This window comes from Branchiostoma floridae, chromosome 9 (genome assembly GCF_000003815.2).
Source record: "Branchiostoma floridae strain S238N-H82 chromosome 9, Bfl_VNyyK, whole genome shotgun sequence".
In the NCBI taxonomy this organism is placed as follows: domain Eukaryota; kingdom Metazoa; phylum Chordata; class Leptocardii; order Amphioxiformes; family Branchiostomatidae; genus Branchiostoma; species Branchiostoma floridae.
The window spans coordinates 23,146,597-23,167,309 of record NC_049987.1 but is presented as its reverse complement, the minus strand read 5'-3'; the positions used below and the strand labels follow the sequence as shown (position 1 = coordinate 23,167,309).

Genomic DNA, 20,713 nt, shown 5'->3' with positions numbered 1-20,713 from the left:
CTCGCATTATAAGTGCTAAATTTCAAGTGAATTCATTTATGTAAAGCCACATTCTTAAATTTCATTGGACTTAGATTGGATCCCTATCGGCAGAATCGGCGCTTCTGTATATACAACATTTCACATTTTATATCAGGGTCATCTATACCCTGATGTGTGTGTGTGTGTGTGTGTGTGTGTGTGTGTGTGTGTGTGTGAAGAGAGAAAGAGAGAGGGAGTGAGTGAGAGGGTGATGGAGAGAAAGTGGGGCAGAGAAAGTGAGATAGCGAGAGGGGCGCAAACCAGTCATGCATTTCGTCACGCAACACTTTGACAAAACAACGACTTGTTTACGGATCAACCCGTAATCTGTGATTAAGAAAGCAGAACCCACACAAGGCCGAATGTCGTCAGATTACGTGGTTGACTTACCAATACCCGCTATGCATCATCTAAAATGCCAGAGCAGTACATTGGAGAATGTCAAGGCCTCGATATGATCGCACATACTAGTCATAGTGCTAGTAGGGGGCGGGGGTTGGTGGGTTGGGCAAGTACAAGGGATGAGGGTGAAATAGTTATGAACATAGAAAAACCTCTCGCGTTTTCTCGGGATATTTATGTGTAAGTATACATGTTTCATATAATTTTTTTATGATTTTAGTGGAATACGCATTGACCAAATTGATGTTCTGTATCTGCATCTAATAGCCGAAATAACCACCCTTCGGCCTATCACACGAGAAGCTGTGTACATTGGCTTTCTTTAGAAATGAGCGAAGGTACTAAATAAGAACAGCTTTGATGTGAGAAAATATCATGATAACACTGTCTTTTCTTCAGATGTCAACATCTGCTTCAGGATAAAGAACGATTCACCCCTAAGTCCCGCATCACCAAGTAATATTCAACATGCATTCCGACAAGCCCTTCCGGCGTTAGCACTGTGGTGCCATTGTTCGGCGCAATCCTTTCGTCGTCACCTATAATAGACGGTTCCTATTTAACCAGCCTGGCTTCTTGAACTAACACGGCAATAGCCCGTATCAAAGTCAAGAGGTATATCAACAATCAGACGACGGAATACAAAGAGTTTGGACTCTTTACGCCTAAGATGTAACACATACTCAGTAGCTCTCTTGGCTCAAGTTCAGAATGTACCTAGTGCCAAAGCACCCCTGAAACGAGCCGGAATAATTTGAACAATGATGAATGCACGAGGGAACAACTTTAACCCTGACTGATCCCGTGTTTTAGCCAGTAATGGCGATAAAGACCAACCTTTGGCTCTGGGCTCTTGGAGATTATTCTTGCTCAAATAGGTATGCGAAATATTTCGAGTCTCGCCCTTCCATATTGTCCATTTTAAGACCAATTAGTCCAGTATCAAAAGTTACAGAGTTGAGAATTTGAGATGTGAGACATTCGTGGTACAAGCATTACCTACGTACACATATATGGACAAATACAAGTGTGATATTGCATATGTATACACACAATTTACAAGTGGATATCTTCATAGAACAATAACTGTACCATGTGTTTTGCGAACTAAAACAGTCATGGCGACTGAATATGTCAGGTCAGATTTGGACACTCATCTCACTACAGTCATGCTATGTAATTTAAAAGCGACCTAGATATTACAATGCTTCGCTGTTCGGTTGTACGATGAAACATACAACATGATACAGTAGCGACCTAGATTCAGTAACACATTCGTTTGTACGTCTTCTCCTGTTATGCATTTCAAAATGGCGCTCCCCTCGCATGGCCAATCAAAATAAACAATCCACATTATATAACAAACAAACATCGAAGACAAACAAAGCAGAGTAGAAGGTACATGTACAGACAAAGATGGCGTGAAATATGGCCTTTTGCTTTTTACGTTCTTCTCAGAGAAACGAGGAATGTACTGATTATAGGTCTTGGTGAGTCATAGCGCTCTTAAGGCGGGCAGGTGGGCAGGTAGCTCTAAGCGACGTCCGGCGCACCTGCAAATTAAGGGCAATAACCCGGGGGATGATCACCATGTTTTTCTCGGTGGAAGGTGTGTTGTGGAAAATCTCGCCATCAAGTCTGAATGACTTCTGATCACTTCCCACACCTCCCTAATGCACACCCTCACTTTACGCCGTTGGTGCTAGACTTGAAAAATGGTGGGAAGGCGAAATTATCTAATTATGATTCCAGGCATTCTTTTTTTTTTGCATTGTCAATAGTTGCTTTGTAGAAATCAACTAGACATGTACAGAGCGACCTCGATGTGCAAATAGGTGAATGACCTGCATGTGCACATTACTGAGTAGCACAGACGTTACAGAAGGTACTGGAATGACAAGAAAGTCGCACAGGAGTTGCCCACATTCGGAGACAGCATTCGTGTATACGTCATTGTTCGGCAAAACTCGCCTGCCTTCGCTTCGTGATTGACAAGTAATCTGATAATGAGTATCGAATCACACTGTGTGTTTCCGAAACGGTTCGGTTTACGAGATATTCCGCCTCACAGCCGAACGAATCGGTTTGGTTTCTGTCAACTTTAGGACCGAACCACTATGTAAGTTGATATCAAGGCATGACTCACGTATTAACGTATATAGTTTAGAAAGTGGATTTTTTAAGACGTACTTTCTATTTCTATTTTGCAGTTTGTAGTCGATCAAACGAAACTCACTGTGCTTTTTGTTGTGTCAATAAAGCCTTTGTTCGTGCGACACGGGATAGACAAGTAATGGACTCTTCCAAACTAATCTGAGAGGTTGTTGTGGCCCCTTTGTCAGTCATTTATTGGTACAACCCACCCATCATTGTGGTTTACGAGGCGATGATTCCCTTTTAAGTCTCTAAAGTCCCGCAAAGACCTCGACTTTACAAAACACTTTCTGCTCTATAAAACGTTGCCTACTGCGGTGTGTACTCTACCCGGGATAAAGGGAGAACAATTGGCTGGATGGGAGGATAATTCACAGAATGGACTTGCATGGCACTATCGTAAGGTAAACATTAACACAAGAAAGGCCGAGAAGGTTGCAGAAAACCGGTTGTCAGATTTTCTGTGGTGCCCCAACGGTCAAATGAGTAGAAACTATTAAGGGATAGATAAAATGATAGAGTTTGGCTAGCGACACCGTAGGATAATATTTGCTCGGGCAAATGTTACCCTTCCCACGCACTGACTCTACTGGCCAACCGTTTACCCTATCTTTTAAGTATACTACGAACAACCCGTCAGGAAGGTTTGATTTGTACAAGATAATATTTCTGGGGAAGGGGGGCAAATTTGCGGGGGTAAAGAGTTCGTACCCCTTACATGATGCACCCGCGGCCCGAGTAAAGTGAAGAGAAGAAAAGGACTATTGTCTGTTGTCGAGGACAACTTGCCCCCGTGGTGTAACGATCTCCCGAGTCACCAAGTGAACCATGATAGCCTCCACCCCGGCCGTCATATATATGTACAGAGAGTAAATTTAGGCAAAAATGGGGCAAAAGACTGTCCAGGAGTAGTCTCTACCAGACTATTAACTACGCTGACTATAGGGAGAAGACTTTGTCAGAGGAGTTTGGCCACCATAGGATTTCTTAAGCCAGCAAATGTTAATAATAACCTTAGCTTGGATTGACCCTCTTGGCCAATCATAGTCCCTTTTTGTCAAATTCTACTATCCCTACCCCCGTACGAAGGCCTGGTGGGGGCTAGTCAGTCCATGTGAAGTCACATTTTCCACTCAATGAAACTCAATGCTGGACAAAATACCAAGTACCTTAGCAAATATTCTCCCCTATAGCAAGCATCGTTAGCTTGCTACAGACGTAAAGGATGTCACTTGAACCAAAACCGGACCAACCGTGAGAGGAATGTTTAACAGTCGCCTACCAGTAACAGAAACAAAACATGCAAAGAAAGCGAGCTATCTCAAAACTAAGATGGCGCGAATGATAAGTGTTCTTTCACCCTATTACATGGCGCGTGCCTGGGGCGAAACTGGGTCAATTAACACTTCATTTCATGATTGTCAACAGTTGAGTTAAATGAAGATTCCCTCTCGTTTGGACCTCCTTTCGTAGAAAAGCTTTTGAAAAAAAATAAACTACACAACATAATCGGTAACGTGATAGTGTGCTTTAGTTGAGTGGCTCGTGACGGTCTGAGGTAAAGTTTGTGCTGAATCTCGTCTGAAAGGAACGAGCGGCAACCACCTGTCGTCTGATAGATAGTGTCTGAGGGAAATTTGATATTTGTCGTCTGACAGTAAGACGTCTCCCCTTCCCCGAAATGAAAGGTGTGGGCTGGCAACACCAAACATTGAAATCTGAGGAAAGGGGACTTTTATTGGTGCACAACGCTGACCTTCGACAGTATTTGTCAGAAAAGCACGAACGTACACAAACCGGGGTACATCGGATTACAGTAGAAGGTGTCTTTGACAGACGATACTTTTGACCTCTCGTGACAAAGCAGAGCACTTTGGAAATGAAAGAGAGTTCCCAGCTGAAAACTGGGGCAGTGTTTAATCCCTCAGAGCTAGCTGACGACGTAACAGTTGTTCGATACTGTGTTTTCCCTCGCGTTAAGATATCAATGCCCTAAAGGTATCAACAGAAAGTAAGGGGGCCAGGTTGGGGTGACGCAGTACTCAACCATTTCTCAGCCAACGTAAACAACACACCTACGCTGTCAAATTTACAGAACAAAGAGACAAAATATTGACTCACTTTGCCTTGTATTCCTGGGCGTCCCTCCGAAGCCTGTCGCACTCCTCGGAGAGGTGGGATTTTTCTCGCTCGAGGTCCTCCATCGTCGGCGGATTATCGGACGACTCGCTGCAAGTGGACCTCTTGTCGAAATTGAGCAACTCGACCTCCATGTCTCTGAGATCGTGGCGAAGTTTCCTGTTTTCGGAGTCTAACTTCCTCTCGCTCTCAGCCTGCTCCGCGCATCGCTCGCGTAATTCCCGCATCTCCTTCTTCAGCTCCGCTCCCTTCGTGTCTCCCAGCTCTAAAAGAGTGATCTGATCCTTGAGAAGTTTGTTCTGGTCCTCAAGAAAGTGTACTCTCTTGATGTAAGACATAAACCTCGTGTTCAGTTGCTTCATCTCGTATTTCGACTGGTCCGGCACCGACGACGAAGACGACGACATGTCTTTCACGGAGTGTATCGAGCTCCAGCGGGTGAAGGCGGTGGACGGGCGGTGGTAGGAGCTCGATAGCCCCGAGTAACTCACGCTGCGGCTCACGTAGGTCGAGGTCCTCTCGGCTGAGGTAGTGTTGGGCGGGGACATGCTCGGCGACATCGTTCGGGTGGGTGAGAGGATCTCACTGCTGCTAGAAGAAGAACAAGGAGAAGAGAATCCGTTGATATGAGGTGGATACGGTTCGGAGGTTAAGTGGTGGTGTGTGCGGATCATGTTGGGCGAGTGTGGGGCGACCTCTCTCATGACGAACTACCCCGGTCTGTCACCCTGTGACAAAGTTTACCGCGCAGGCGCAGTGGGCCAGGAAACTTGCCCGGCTGGACCCCCTTCCCCTCTGGGCTCTCCCGACAAGAGGTCATGACCCCGGGAGCACACCTTGATGACGTCACAGATAGACACCTGGTTGGAATGGCGTGGGCATGGGGAGGGGGGTCCGGCTTACTCACACGTGGGTAAACTATGACTCTTCCGTTTACTTTTACAGGTTACAAGTGTGTGTTTCCGTTCGTTTACGTGGTATGATATATATTTGATTTATTCTTTAGTATGACCTCGAAACACTTAGAGGTGACCTTCCCTTCAGGGGTGTACTAAACGACCGATTAGAACAGCGCCAAGAGACGTGTTTTGACCAGGTGTTATCTCTTAGAAAATTGCGACTGTCGCCTTGATTTATTGGCAATAACGCGTTCTAATTTGCTCAAGGAAATTCCTCAAAAAAATTATCAGGGGGACATTTTGAATACTACAAAACAAAACCTCACGTATGGGCTCCACCCAAATGCCAGGAAGAGGTGATGGTGAACATAAATTTCAAATTGATATTCAGCGTAACATAGAAATGGGATTTCAATACAGGTGAGGGAGAAAAAATAGATTCAAGAAGGAAATATTCAGATGACCCTAGTCCAACTTTTAATGAGATAGTATTATGTATAGCGATATGGAATTATCATGTATCACATTCGGTTAAATATGTTTATATCATACAAAAAGAAGTTTGACATGTTTATCTGCTGTGCGGTAGCATTCATCTACGTTGTAATTATTGTTTTGGGGTTTGTACAGTTACAAAGATGGTTTACATCACTAACTACATGTCAAAGAGCGTGAGAAGAAACGAACGGCAGGTAGGGCTAGGTATTCACCGTAAGGGCTATTCCAGTATACCCTCAAGTGGGGTTGCTTAGGGACAGTTTTGTTTTAAACACGTTGTCCAAATGTTTGAATTCTAACCGAGCACCATACATGTACTTTCCTTTAGAAAAGAAAAGTGTTGTCTTAAATGACAAAGTATGTAATGTAAGCGGACTGGCCCTAAATGTACTGTATGAAAAATCATTCTCTTGTGCCCGTCAACCATACCATGCACAAACGGACTTGAACCCTTTGATAGACCCACCCACAGACTAAATATCGCAGCCGTTCTTAAGTTATAAACTGACCATTGATTTGATTTAACACCCGGAAACACAGACAGACAGACACACTTACACACACACACACACAGAGAGAGAGAGAGAGAGAGAACCCCCAAACATGGTGCAACAAGGGGTAAACAAAGTCACGTTCAAGTCAACCTAAAGTCAACAGAAAAACCACAATACCCATGTAACCCATCCGCTAACAAGAGCAACCCTTTTGTGTCGGGGTCAGCTACGTGTACTTAATACTTATAACTATTTACCTCTACTCCAGTGCGGAAGAATAGAACAAAACCACGGTATGAAGAGAAAACAAATACAGTGCTTGAGGAAATGTGGGTGAGTGAATGTCAACAGTGTTTGACCCATTCTATTTTCGATAAGTGTGGTGGGTTCTTTAAAGTGCTCAAAGTATGACACTCCGCAAACACGGGACCACCATTACATGTCAAATTCGTGTCCCTGACCGAATAAAAGAACCAATTTACGGTTGATTCGAGTGAGCGAATGTGGTGTAAACTGCTTCCCCCATCATGGGGCGCAACATCTGGACCTGTAAGGGATTCAAACTAGTTTCTACCAGACTCCCGCCTAGCCTAATAGTAAAAAGGGGACTTTGACCAAGTAATAAAAGCCTACTAGGAGTTAATTGGCCTATGGGTGAACTGAGGGCCGGCCAGTGAGGAAATAACTCCTCTGGCCAGCCGACTTCCCTAGCATAGTATTGACTCTATTTCTACTATTAGACCACCGATCAGCTGAGCCTGCCAGAGGCTAGATTCAAATCCAGGTTCTGAGTCCATGACCCTAATCACACAGTAACATAAGTTTTGTACAGATATGTCGACATCGTCTAGGAGCGGACTCCAACATGCGTCAACAGCTGTGATTTTCTATACAGGATTTCACCCGTTCACGTAAGAGCCCCCAGGCGCGCTTAGCTCAAATTGCACCATTGTCACCCGGAACAAAGCATCTGTTCATCATGAAGTCATTATTTAGAGCAGACTACGAGTTACCCTGCCCCGGTTTTGTCCAGTTGACCGAAAGGTAATCAAATTGGACAATTAGCATCCCTGAGAGCACAAGTTTGGCGAGGGTAGGCATATAAGGTCTCAGTGGTTCGTTTTTTCTTCCCATAGACTTCTATGTTATAATTGTTAATACGTTTTTTACATGGTCGCAGACTACGATTTATTCTGCTCCGAGAGATACTGGACTTGTTTAGTTTACCGAAAGGTTCTGTAAATGCATTTAAGTTCGCGAGGCTTTTAGAATTTCGCGGTAGCGGAAAAAGGACTGTTCGCAGTGGTTTTAAGTTCGCGGTAGCACCATGCACTGTGGTGTCGTCGCACTGCCATGGAAAAATGTTCGCGGTGGTTTTAAGTTCGCGGTAAATTCGCAGCGCGAAAACAGCGAAAATGTCTGCATTTACAGTAATCAAATTGGTCAATTAGTGTTCCTTGGAGCACAAGTTTGGCGAGGGTAGGCATAAAGGTCACGTTGTCAAACGCTAAGCTTTTCATCTAAAGGGGGAGGGGGGATTTATCCGGGTAAAGTCACACAGTCTTAGCGGTATTGTGTGTGTGTGATATGTGGTTCCTGTTATGAAGAAGGATGTATTGTTGGCAGAGAATTCTTGAGACACGAGGATTTGTTGAGTTTCCCGTTTTTTCAATCGTTATCACGCAAACTGCGGTCCCGTGTGGGACTTTTGGTGCCTTATGTCAATACTTCGGAAGCTATATTATGCTACAATAATAAGGACAGGCGTACGTTGTGAATGAGGCAAAATGACGTTAAACATATTGATGACATAACAATGAACTGTGTATAGGAGCTTGCCTTTAATTTCGAAAAGAAGTTGGTATTTTAGTAACATTGTAAATGGTGATATTAGCTATATACAGACTCGCTATTCGAAATGCGAACTGCTATACACTTTTCTCTTTTCGTTTTTAGCTATTTCTGTATGTATTCAATCCATTTATATTATTTACTGGATCTCATCTAATTTTTTGGCAGTTGTATTCTGTTATTATCTAGCTCAGTTGGATTGCGGAAATTGGTTGTGAATTGGAGGCGGCAAAACGACGAGCATCTCACAAGAGACAACGGACAAATTACGGCCTGCATCAGCAAAGGCAATGTCACTGATTTGTGGCGATGTTGATGATGATGATGATGATGATGATTATGACGATGAGGATGTTGTGCCCAGCCCAACAGTGTTGTTACCCACACGGCCACGTATCACACGCACCAACCGTCTGTTTCACGATCGGAGGTCACTGCGCGTGCGCGATGCATGGGTAACAACACGCGCACAACGCATATCCATTTTGCAAACGTCTGTCTGGTTAGTTCTTTAGCACCACGTCCAGTACATTAACTTTATTGCAACAGCTGACGCTCTGCTAGTTAAGTCAAGTCGCTGAAAACTGGTGGCTGCGTGAATGTAATATCTAAATGTTAATCAAAATGCGCTTGGGGAATTATATCCAACTGTCTCAGCTGATGCGTTCAAGGCGTTTTATCTGTGCTTGCCTATATCAAAGTACATCTTAGTATTGCTTTAGTATTTTTCTCTTGTCTTTCTTGTATACTGTTTAATATATTCTGATCTCAGCGTTTATTGACAAGCGTTACCTTGTACAATCTAGCTGATGAAAATTAATCAATTTTGAAATCAATATATATAAATTTGCATATATCAACTTGAATATAATGCAGAGCGTAATACCTGTACACTACCAGTGGAACTTGTTATCACCAAGCACAGTAGGGGCATCTTCTCTGGATAGTTTTAAAGAACGCTTGCAGATAGATGTGCAAAAGTTAGGTGTGACGGATCGTTCAGTGTAATATAACCAGTTGCTGCCGCACCGCGTGCCTGCGAAGCTGGTGTGTTACGCCGAAGGGCTGTTATACCGGCTATATAGATACAGATACAGATACCAATGTTCATATACAGGCTTTTCAATGACGTCATACTCATTACAATTTGAATCTTCCAACGACCATGTTGGCGGGTAATTGAATTAAGCAGTAGCATCTTCGTGTGGTTAACAGACATACGCTGTAATCCAACATGGCGAAGATGACGTCAAATTGAAAGCCTGTGTTGTTTGTAAACTTACAGCAAAGTTATCTTTTTCATGTTGAATATACATTATGATAACTACCTTTCATGGAAATTGAATATTGAGGGCTGCATACTAATCTCCAAGCAGATCCTACAATGGCATAAGATAGTACTAAACTGGCCAAGGAGTGAAGTCAGCCAAGAGGTGTACATTTCATTTGCCGATAGCGAAACACACTCCTATGCCGGCTTCACTCCTCTGCCAGCTTTTGATACTACCTTATGCTAACGTAGGATATGCTTGGAGATTACTGCATGCAACAGTACAGGTGCCATGCACTCCAGAAACAGGGGTTAAATGGTCAGTGCTGGTTCAGAAATGACCTGCCAAGATTACGGAATATTCAGGCTCCGGCCCTATACACCATGCAGAACTTCATACATATGCATGTCTATATTATGAGTTAACCTATAGTAAAGTGATACATTTTTTTTTATATTGAGGTTGTATTATCGTAACTTTCATAGGAAATTAAAGATTGAGGGTTGCAAGGTGCAGGCCAGAAACGGGTTAAATGGTCAGTGCTGGTTCCGAAATGACTTGCCAAGATTACGGGATATGCAGGCACCGTCCCTGTACACTATACGTGGCCCAGGGGCACTATTTAATCATTTATTGGCGTGTGCGGTGCTAACTCATGGGTGAACGGCAGCAGCAGCAGAAACTCCCTTATCCCTATCTATGCTAATACCCCTTTCACGCTAGGACGGCGCTCTCGCCGCGCTCTCTCTGCGACCTAAAAGTTCACGTATCCCTCAACGAGTTGTATAGAAAAGAAACGAATATTTTTACTATTTCGGAGTTTTGTTGTCTTCTCGGTCACACTTTTACATGTTGTATGATATACCCAGTGTGAAAGCGACGGTTACGCAAATCCTATTTAGGTCGCAGTGAGAGCGCAGCGAGATCGCCGTCTAGTGGAAAGGCTAGGGGGCCTAACTCATGAGTGAACGGCAGAAACTACTAGTACCTCATCCGTATCTGAGTACGTGATTGAGTAATCTACAAGAGGGTGGGGCTACGTGCCTTTTGATTGATGCGTTATTGCATTTGATGTAGAGAAAATGACGTTTCGAAACTCCCTATTTTGAAATACACTTTATGTGGCGTCGGGCGTGGCGTAACTGGTAGAGCTTTCGGCTCGGAATCTATGGGTTCTGAGTTCGATTCCCACCGTGCCCCCGACGTTGTGCCCTTGGGAAAGGCACTTTACACGACTTTCCTTCTGTCTGTACCGTGTATGTGGCATTGTTAATATAAGTTACAAAAACTTGAGTGCAGTGCCACATCATCCTCGTCTGTCCAAAAGCAAATAGAAAAAAAAAAATACACTTCTGTTGTATTAAATGAGAAGAAATTGAAACAGCACGATTCCATGATGCTTTAATTTCCTGGTTGCCAACGGAAAGAGATCTTTAATGTAGTATCATATTCTTGGTTCAGCGTTATGACGATAACCTAACTTTGCCTCCAGCCTTATCAAAGTGATGTTCTAATGGTAAAAACTGCAAGATTGAAATACCGCATAAATATTGTTATTATCATATTTGGAACTTCAAAACTGCTGTTGATATTATTGTGTATCGATTATATATTTATATCATTTCAAGCTGACTAGTTTAATGATTTTCTGATGAAGATCAATAAAAGGGAGTCTGGAAAATTTGGAACCAAACAGAAATTAGGTCGTCTCAGTTTTACAGCTCACAGACCGCTCATATACCTGTCAACACTACCAACATTGACGTGCATCTCTTCAATGTGCCGCCCAAAGGCCTCAACCCCAATTTGGGAAACGTGCTCTAAAACGATCCATCTTCGTTTTACTTCCACTAAAATGTAGGTCACTGCATAACGAAGAGGCAGAATGCATGGTCTCGTCTTTCGTACAACATTATCGACTCGAAAATCGTAACAAGTAATATTGGATTGTCTGTTTTGAGAGAGGAGACTCGATCTGTGTAGTATGTATTTTTTGCCCTGGCGAGTGTTCTCTGTATCAGGTCTCTGTAGAACTTCCAGACGTTACTCGACTGTTTGTAAAAAGCATTCTATCTAATTATCGACTGGAAAATCGTAACAAGCAATATCCACGCGCCTTGATGAGTCCAAGTAACGATAACTCAGCAAATATCGACACATTGTGTACGAGGGTATTCTTCAGTCTGTTTTATGTTATGTTTGCTGGGACGGAGCTCGAGACTAGGAGGTAATAGTCCATGTTGATTTAATTTCATGGATGACATCCTGTGAGGGACACGTAACTGATCATGATGTTTGCGTGCGTAAATAAATGGTTGAACTAAAAAGCTGCCTTCATTATGAAATCTACTTGACCAGTAAAGTTTAGCCAATGACTCACAGCTGTTTATATAGACAAAATAAAGGGAACATCTACGAATGACTAACTTTTAGTTACATACATAATGGAGCATACATTGCATACTGAACAATAGATTCTTCATTTCATTTTATTTTTTGTTCATTCATTTATTGGCATTTTAGGACATTAATCTGTTTTATATTAATTTGATAATAATAATATTTACTTTAAGTTTACGGCATACATATTTGCTCATTTTGCATTATTATTGTACAATTTACTAACATTATGTTGGAAAAGATTATTATGGATGCGCACGTGGATGTCATACATTCAACCTAATCAGCATGTCCATACAGAGAATCTGGTCCTATAACACTAGTTAACCTTTATCCGCGGGGTAACCTATTGTCGCTGTTTTAAAAAACAGCTATTTAAGGACATCAATTCAACCGGACTATGGTTTTAAATTTCAATATTTCAAAATATTGCAGCTATTTGCAAAATATTGCAACTTCCATATTCCATATTCCAGTTTTTAAATACAACGGATATAGGTTACCCAACGGATCAAGGTGAACTAGCGTTATGTGCAATAAAGAGTACAAAACGTGGCAGAGATAGTGACATCTAAAAAGATTTCATTCGCGGGTATCATAGTTCGGTTAGAATAATATCTATGACAAGGCAATCTGGTTTTTGTCATGCAAAAACTTTCAAACCTATCTGCAATTGACATCTCCACTGTCATTACATTATTCAACAGTGTCTGCACTTGCATATAAACCTGTCATCAACATTCATCGGAATCACTCCGAGAATCCGCTGATCGTACGTCTTAGAATAAATTTTTCACGGAAACAAAATTATGGGAATTGTTGGCGCGAAGTCCCGGCAGGATCGTAGCTGTTTTATGGGTGATAATTTGCCGATTGCCCATGAATTATGAAACGCGCAGTTTTGTGGCTTCTGCAATCGGTCTTCCAAAACATGACGAGAATACGAATTGCCTAGCAAGGAATCACAGTTCTTCATATCGATTAAAAAAAAAGAAATATCTACGAATTACATACCTACTTTTAGTTATAGAAATAACCATTAGGTGGGCTCCATAACAGATGATACAAAGGCAAATGGACCCACTAGTGATAATATACTACCATTTTTGTCGTTCCTGTATAATCTAAAACCATTGTTATGTGGGCGATGTTCTACCAAACCGCAATGGACCATTTCCATAGGGGTCAGATACTATGCATTGTGAGCAGGGTTTGAGTCAACTTCTTTGTCATGGAATGGTCTAGAGAGGATGCCTTAACTTAAGTGGTAATGTTTAAGCATTTTAAAGTTTAAGTAAAACATATTTAAAGAGACTTGCAATCACAAGATTGTTTGACTATAAGATTTGACAACTCTCACAATGGAAAATGGGTAAATACAGAAAAGATTTATCATTACACAATGATATGTTATTAGATACTAATAGGCCAAGCGACACCTGATTTTATCTAGATGTTAGAGATTCACGTGTGTTAGTCTAAGTAGAATTTTGATATTCAGTTGTATTTCTGTTCTATAGGTTGTGGTTAGCCTAAGTATCTTTCTTTTTTGATGTGTCAATATATATGATTTTTTTCATCAAGAGAGAATACTCATGTTCTTGTTCTGGCCACCGTACGACTTTCAATTCAGTCGAATGTGTGGTTCCAAGTTATGTTGATTCGATACAGTGCGGTAGGTTTCTTAGTCATCATACATATACTTTAAATTTACTGCATGCAAAGCTGAATTAGAATACCAAGCGCCTTTCCAAATGAGAGGATTGAGTTACCGGCCACAGGAGAGAGGGAGAGAGACTCAGAGACTGGTGATAAAATTTTCCTTTTACGTGATAAACACATTAGACGTCGCCCACTGTGGTAGAATATGAAAATACCATATAAGGACATCAAGCTCTTGGTACATTACTGATATTGTTTGATTGATCTATGTGAATCGTTGATGCTTTAGTGCATATTGCTGTCACTGCTTTTAATGATTGATTGAAGACCTTTATTGCACATTTTGCCAGGTACAAGTCACAACAAGACTTGTTGAAAAGATTCAGTTACTATATAGAAAATGAAACTATCATTGGATAAATTCAAGTTCTCCTCGCTTTTGTTTCTTAGTGGATATACAAGAACAGATATGTTTTATGATCAATAGTTTGTCTAGTTGCAGTATTATGAAATAAGGAAATATGTTTTGCACATAATGTTCGACCAGGATTACTTGTATGAAAAACAGGTAAAAATTCAAACTACCTGAGCGTACTAAGATCTTGACTGAAGAAATAAAGTGAACTGAAGTACTGTATGACAATTTGCTTCTCTGAAACCTTCAATCATCACATGGCACTCTTACTTAACACACCCTTGCGACCGTCTTCAAATGTATCACGTGACAGAACGGCGTGCTGTTTTATGTTACCCAGTGGGTGAACCGTCAGGTGAACTTAAGTTGTACCCCCTCTAGGGAGAATTACTTCAGACTCTATCCCCCCTAGGGGCTATTATCTCAGACTCCAGTGGTTTAGAACTACGCCTGCTGTTCCAACCTGGGAGGCACTCAAGTTTAGACTGAGTTTTTATTACTCCTGACTATTACTCTAAAGCCTACGTCGAACCAGGGACCGGCTATTGAAAGTATGTTCTTCTTTAAATTATTCGTCAGTGAGCATAATCAACCATTTGAGGCCCATTTTGAAATCTTTTTCATGCACACGATTCAAAGTATCATCACCAACGTATTGTCAAGGTCCAAATCGACCATAGTCCAGCGTAGCGGCACAAAGACAGCTGATTCAGTAGCAGGGGATATTTTTAAAGAGAGTGCTGCTAGCCTGTATCCTTCAGATATTCACAATAACAGCAAGTCACCCATACATGTAGGTCTTGCAGACATCGCAGCTCTACTCCCAAGTCAATTTTCCTTTCCAGTTTTAAATAAAGCAATGACACCATATTGCATCTACCTTTGAGCTATTCTACGTTTACACATTAGAAATACAGCACTGTGACCTGCAGCAATGCTGGGTGTTCAATGATAGATAACCGGCTCAAGGCACCGCTTGGTATCCGTTGTGAAGGGCGAAGGTGTCATGGAGTATTACACGAGCGAAAATCGTTCTATTTTATGGTCAGATCGATTGAAATGACGTTTACTTCGGGACAGGAACGGAATACGTGTGATGAATAGGGTACGAAGAGAAAACCGTGACATTATAGTCGCTGGAGGCAGTATTGTATCTGTATTTGAAACGAATTTACAGCGACCTCTAATCTTGTAAGTACGGCATGGATATATATCCTGACTTGCCGTGCAGTAAATTATTATAGAAACAAAGGTACATGTACCTACAACAGAAGAGGAAGCTACTACACTTTCTTGCTGTAAAAATAGAACGTAAGGGCTGTGTGTAGTACCTGGATACTGAGAAGGCCGTAAAGCATTCGTAAAGGTTGCTGTAGAGAATGTACGCATGTTTTCAGGCTTGCTTAAAGCTCCTACGTAATGCAGTGTGTGTAGTACCTGGATACTGGGGAGGGCGGGTCGCAGGGTGGGAGGGGTAGGGAACAAGGCACGCGCTGAAGGCGTGCGCGCCTGCCAACCGGGTCCGGATACGGCCCACGCAATCGACGACATGAGGACGTGCTCATCTTTCCTTGCTGACCAAAACAGAGCAGTCTGGTGGAAAGTTTGACGGTCATTGTCATTCAAGGACCGTCCGCCGGTGTGGCGCAGAGATCCCTTCTTTGCGGTGCAGCTGGGTGCGCGGGGCAAAGATGGCGGCCCCCTGTACCATAGATGGGAATATTCTCGGACTTCCTGAGGCTTCTTCAACGTGGATTTCCTGACAGCTAGCACACAAGTATTCCGAACTGGCGTTACAACAATTCCAGCGACGACAGCTGCCATGAGAAAGTCGTCAGATCTTGAAAACCGGACCGGAAGGTCTTACGTAAGGCGGCAACTCCCATCCCTGCCATGTCAGGTGCAAGGAAAGTACTCACGACCATCATACAGCCAACTCCCGAGACACAACCCCTTCACAATCGTCTCAAACACAGCCGATATCTCCCAAGACGTTCACAGCGTTGCCACGCAAGGTTCCTCCATCCTCCCCACGTCCCTCCATGAGCCCATGACGTAGCCTGTCCGTCCGACAAGCAGCTTGCGGAGCCGCGAGAAGAAGAAAAATGGCGCCGTAATGCCGGGTGCTGACCCGTTCCAGCGGCGCCGGCCTGCCAGCTCCAATAATTCGTCTGCCCGATAAATCGCTAAACAATCGATACCGCGCGACGCACGGGGAATAGACCCACGGGAACTTACATGATAGTGCACGCTGGTAAGGGACAGCAATATAGTCATCAATATACAAAGTCCTATCACTGGAAACGCTGGAATTATATATTTCCAACAGTGGAATAGACCCACTGGATCCTGTATGGTACTCCACGATCGTACGTTGGATAGCACTATTATAGATTCGAATCATGCATTATGCAAATTAAGCGCTAATTTGCATGATGTATTCATTTATTCTATTTTATTTATAAGCTGTCCTATCATTGGATACTCTAACTTAGACATTTCCCTCATCAATTAAGCAAATTAGGCGCTAATTTGCATAATTTGTATGAATTATGTAGTTATTCATTTTATTGTACGTTCATGATACTGCCCATCCGTACGGCACATCACTAACAAGTCTTATCATTGAAAACAATGGAATTATAGTTTCCCCTCATTGATTAAGCAGGTTAGCACTAATTTGCATACGTTGTATTTTATTGACGTGTATATCTCTGTCTTAACTACCTGCATGCTAAATATTATCAAAGTATGTCGTTTCTTTGTTCAGTTATCCTCTTTGGAAGATTTGAAAAAGGATATGCAGTTCCAAAATAAGCTGCAAGGGGGCCCATGCCAACACCGATTCCTCCATAAAAGCTACCTGCCACTCAAAGTAAAATACCACAGCATGTCCAGGACAAAAGAAGATACTAAAACCCGCAGTGTAGGTGTATTACCAACTGCAAGGGGGCCCAAATCGACGTTGACCTTTGTCTTCCAATCACCTATATACATACCATATGCATGTATAATCACAACCCATCCAGAGGTTCTAGACCTATACGTACTAAGTATTCGGAAACACACACAAACACAAGGACGGACACTCATACGGACGCATCCAAAACAATACCATTTTTCAAGAAAGTAACAACAACAGAGTGTCCCTTCCCCTTTTCCATAGAAGCCAATGCGAACAATTTATGATTATGTACCCCAACCATGACACACATATATCCACAGATGATACCCTACCGCCATTGCCAGAAGGTAGTACGTATTTTGGCAAACATTGCACAATTCAGAGAAGATAGCCGGATATTGGAAATCGCTTGAAGGAAGATATGAGGAGCCTTCGTTTGTCCTTGGGGCTGATATGTAGTTGTGATATGTGTAAGTAGTCAGTATGAAGAGTATGCCGGCGCCAGGCACGTGAGGACTTTTTTCACAATCTTATCTCAAATTCTTTAGGTGAAGGTCTTCACGGAGCTGCAAATTTGATCAGTTGTATTTGACGTCATTCATTGTCTCCAAAGCTAGGTTCCTCAAGTCATGCCCACGCGCTTTTCTACTTGGATTGAAACCTATGATTTTGAGGACGCGAAAAGCATGTATGCATTGATTCGGTACTGTCGATGATACAGACATTGGTCATCTAAATGTGCCGATTCAATGGTTTATTAGTGCCGTAGACATGGTATCAAATTTAATGCGTGTGTGGATGTGTGTGTAGATCTACCCTCGTAAATGTGTACGAAAACAACGTTTATACGAGCAGCGGACATTAACGCTTTGTCAGGAGCCATGCGAATGGCTCTCACGGGACGGCGTAAGGGCCATAATGTTGATAACACATCATTCGATGGCCGTATAACCTAAGCTACATGCGACGCAGTGCTTACTACTTGTGGCGATAACCCAGAAGAAGGATGTAAAGACTTCTTGTGGGTTGTCCTTAACAAAAGGCCAGGGTCATGCTAAAATTGGCAACACCCTCGTTCCACTGGGGCTGTGATCTCGCGGTGACCTGGCGGTGACAGGGCTGCAACCTTGCTGCGACCGCCCTGCAACCGAGCGATTTCTCTCGACCCTATGAGGTCTAGGGTTACACGAATCCAACCTAGGTCTCCATAAGGTTGCAGCGCTATCGCCGTCTGGTGCAATGGGGTCTAATCTGATTCCCCCGGACTGAATTTACGAGTTGGGGGCGTTACACGCTTTCCACCCCCGTCATGTACTTCAGATTACATCTTTTAGTTTTTATGCATTTCTCGATACTCATGTCATCGGTGTTGTACATTACCTGCATGGTTTCCACGTGCCACAGGGCAGTAACTCTATATCATTATTGTAGCTATTTGATTGGCTACAATGATTGTAGCGAATATGTAAAGCCCCCTTTCCACTAGACGGAGATCGCGATGTGCCCTTACTGCGACCTAATAGGATACGTGTAACCTTTGAATTCATACTGGTTATATTATACAGCATGTAAAAGTGTGACTGAAAGGACAGCAAAACACACAAAGTGTTTCTATACAGGTCGTTGAGCGATATGTCAAAAAGTAGGTCGCAGAAAGCGCGCGGAGAGATCGCCGCCCTAGTGGAAAGGGGGCATAACGAATGTGTAACAAACGGAATTATTTTAGAGACCTGAGACAATGGTGCCAAGGAAACGGCCTCACATGCGGCTTTGGATCAGCGGTCGTGGAAAATTTGATCCGTGTATACCTTTGTGTCTAGCATTGTAATATGGTTACTACCAACACTGATTAGCTTTCAAAATTATGTAACGAATATGTAGCGAATGTAATAATGTTAGAGACCTGAGACAATGGTGTAAGGGAAACGGCTTCAGACGAGGCTTCGGAACAGCGGGCTATTCATAGCTCCATAATTGAATCATGGTCCTTTGCGTCCTGGACAGATAAGGTCAGGCTGTAGTTCGCAAACGGAAAACTCTTCATGGGAGCCATTTTATATATTCCTGTTTGTGAGGTGCTTAAAAAATACAGTTCAACCACGGTTTAACAACTTCTAAGTCGAAGTGTGTTCGTTTTTTCCCCTCCCGTATTGGCTACTGAAAATCACACAATGGCAAGTCAACTTTTCTTATAATTTCGTGTCAATTTTGTTATTCGGTTGGGAAACCTGGACTTCCCTTGATTCAACTCTGTGTCAATTATTATTCAAATGTTTGTTTTGTATTTTTCGTACTGTACGGGTGAGTCCGCTACCGTTTTGTCTTCTCTATTTATTTTATTTGATGTATTCTGAATAAAAACAAGTCCAAAACATTTACTAATTACCCCTTATCTTAATATGCATTAATAGACGAGATAACTCAAGAAACTGTAAGTAGATTACCAGGACTTTCTTAGGGTATGCCCTAGCTTTAAATACGCTATTCAATTAAGGAAAAGATCCTAGAAAGATTCTAGATCAAGGCCCTGGAATTTCTTCAATGTATGTTCGCCTGCAAATAGCTTCTGTTGCAGTATATAATAATTGATAAGATCGTTCTTACCATCTAATGGTACATAGTGCATAGCTATCCCTAGAATGCTCTAATTCTGTAATAGCACCAACATCGCACGAAGATCGCACGACGAATGCTACCAGGTTTTCATCTACAACCAGAAATTGGCAGCCCTGACATCAACGTCACATCGAAACGCAACAGAGCGAGGGAATTGTGTCACGTTGATTACACATTACGCTATACATCTCTATCTGGACAAGAGCTATCATTTTGCTTTGGAAATGTATTCTTTGCGGCTTCAGCGTATTCAGGTCCGCCGATTTTTTTCTTGTTTTTGACATAATGTGCTTTATTCCATGCTTTTGATTACAGTTGCCGGTTTGCGTTTGGTTGCGCTCGTTGTGACATCACCACATGTATATTTGATATTTGACCTTCGGATTCCCAGCGGAAATCGCGACTCAGAAGCGAGTTGCCGTATCCTCCAAGCGTTACCACAACACGTCATCGAGGAAACATCTGGCGGGTGGGCAATGTTGCCTTCACCAGGCCTTGCTACGGGGGTACGGGGGTCGTAGAATTCAGCACAAAAAATCGGAAAATTGGCCAGGGGAGTCAGTCCATGCTAAGGTAGTCGTTTTCCTCCTGCGCGGCCGGCCAAACCCTCAAGTATCAAAACACCCCTGGCAAATTATTCTCCCTATAATGACCTAGTCTCTACCAGACTCCATAGGTCGCTGGAAAACCGTAGAAATGGAACAAATAGAAGAGTAAGCCGGCCAGAGAAGTACAGCGCGCTGTTCCATAGCCGGCTTTAATACACCTCTATTTGTTCCATTTCTACGTTATTTTTCCAGCGACCTATGGAGTTTGGTAGAGGCATGAATATACAATTAAGGTCTTTCATTCATTCATTCAATAATAGCCAGCGTAGTCAGTCTGGTAGAGACTATGGGAAATGCCTGTGTTGTGATGCATGCCTGATGAATGCATGCAAAACTTCTAATGGGCTTGGATGCAACTTTACGTGTATTAGTAGTGCG

The 20,713-nt window shown here is 42.6% G+C and overlaps 1 protein-coding gene across 7 annotated transcripts in view; it reads right to left on the bottom strand.

Moving 5' to 3' along the window:
* Nucleotides 1-20,713, bottom strand: part of LOC118423047 (glial fibrillary acidic protein-like) — a 48,743-nt gene that overhangs the window by 8,400 nt on the left and 19,630 nt on the right. For 3 of the 7 annotated variants that reach the window (XM_035830947.1, XM_035830949.1, XM_035830948.1), the window contains one exon: nucleotides 4,699-5,304. In XM_035830947.1, the coding sequence (XP_035686840.1) occupies nucleotides 4,699-5,304 (606 nt within the window). Of the gene's footprint in view, nucleotides 1-4,698; nucleotides 5,308-15,643; nucleotides 16,270-20,713 lie in introns of those variants that run through there. The other 4 variants (XM_035830944.1, XM_035830942.1, XM_035830943.1 and 1 more) reach the window with 4 other exon arrangements.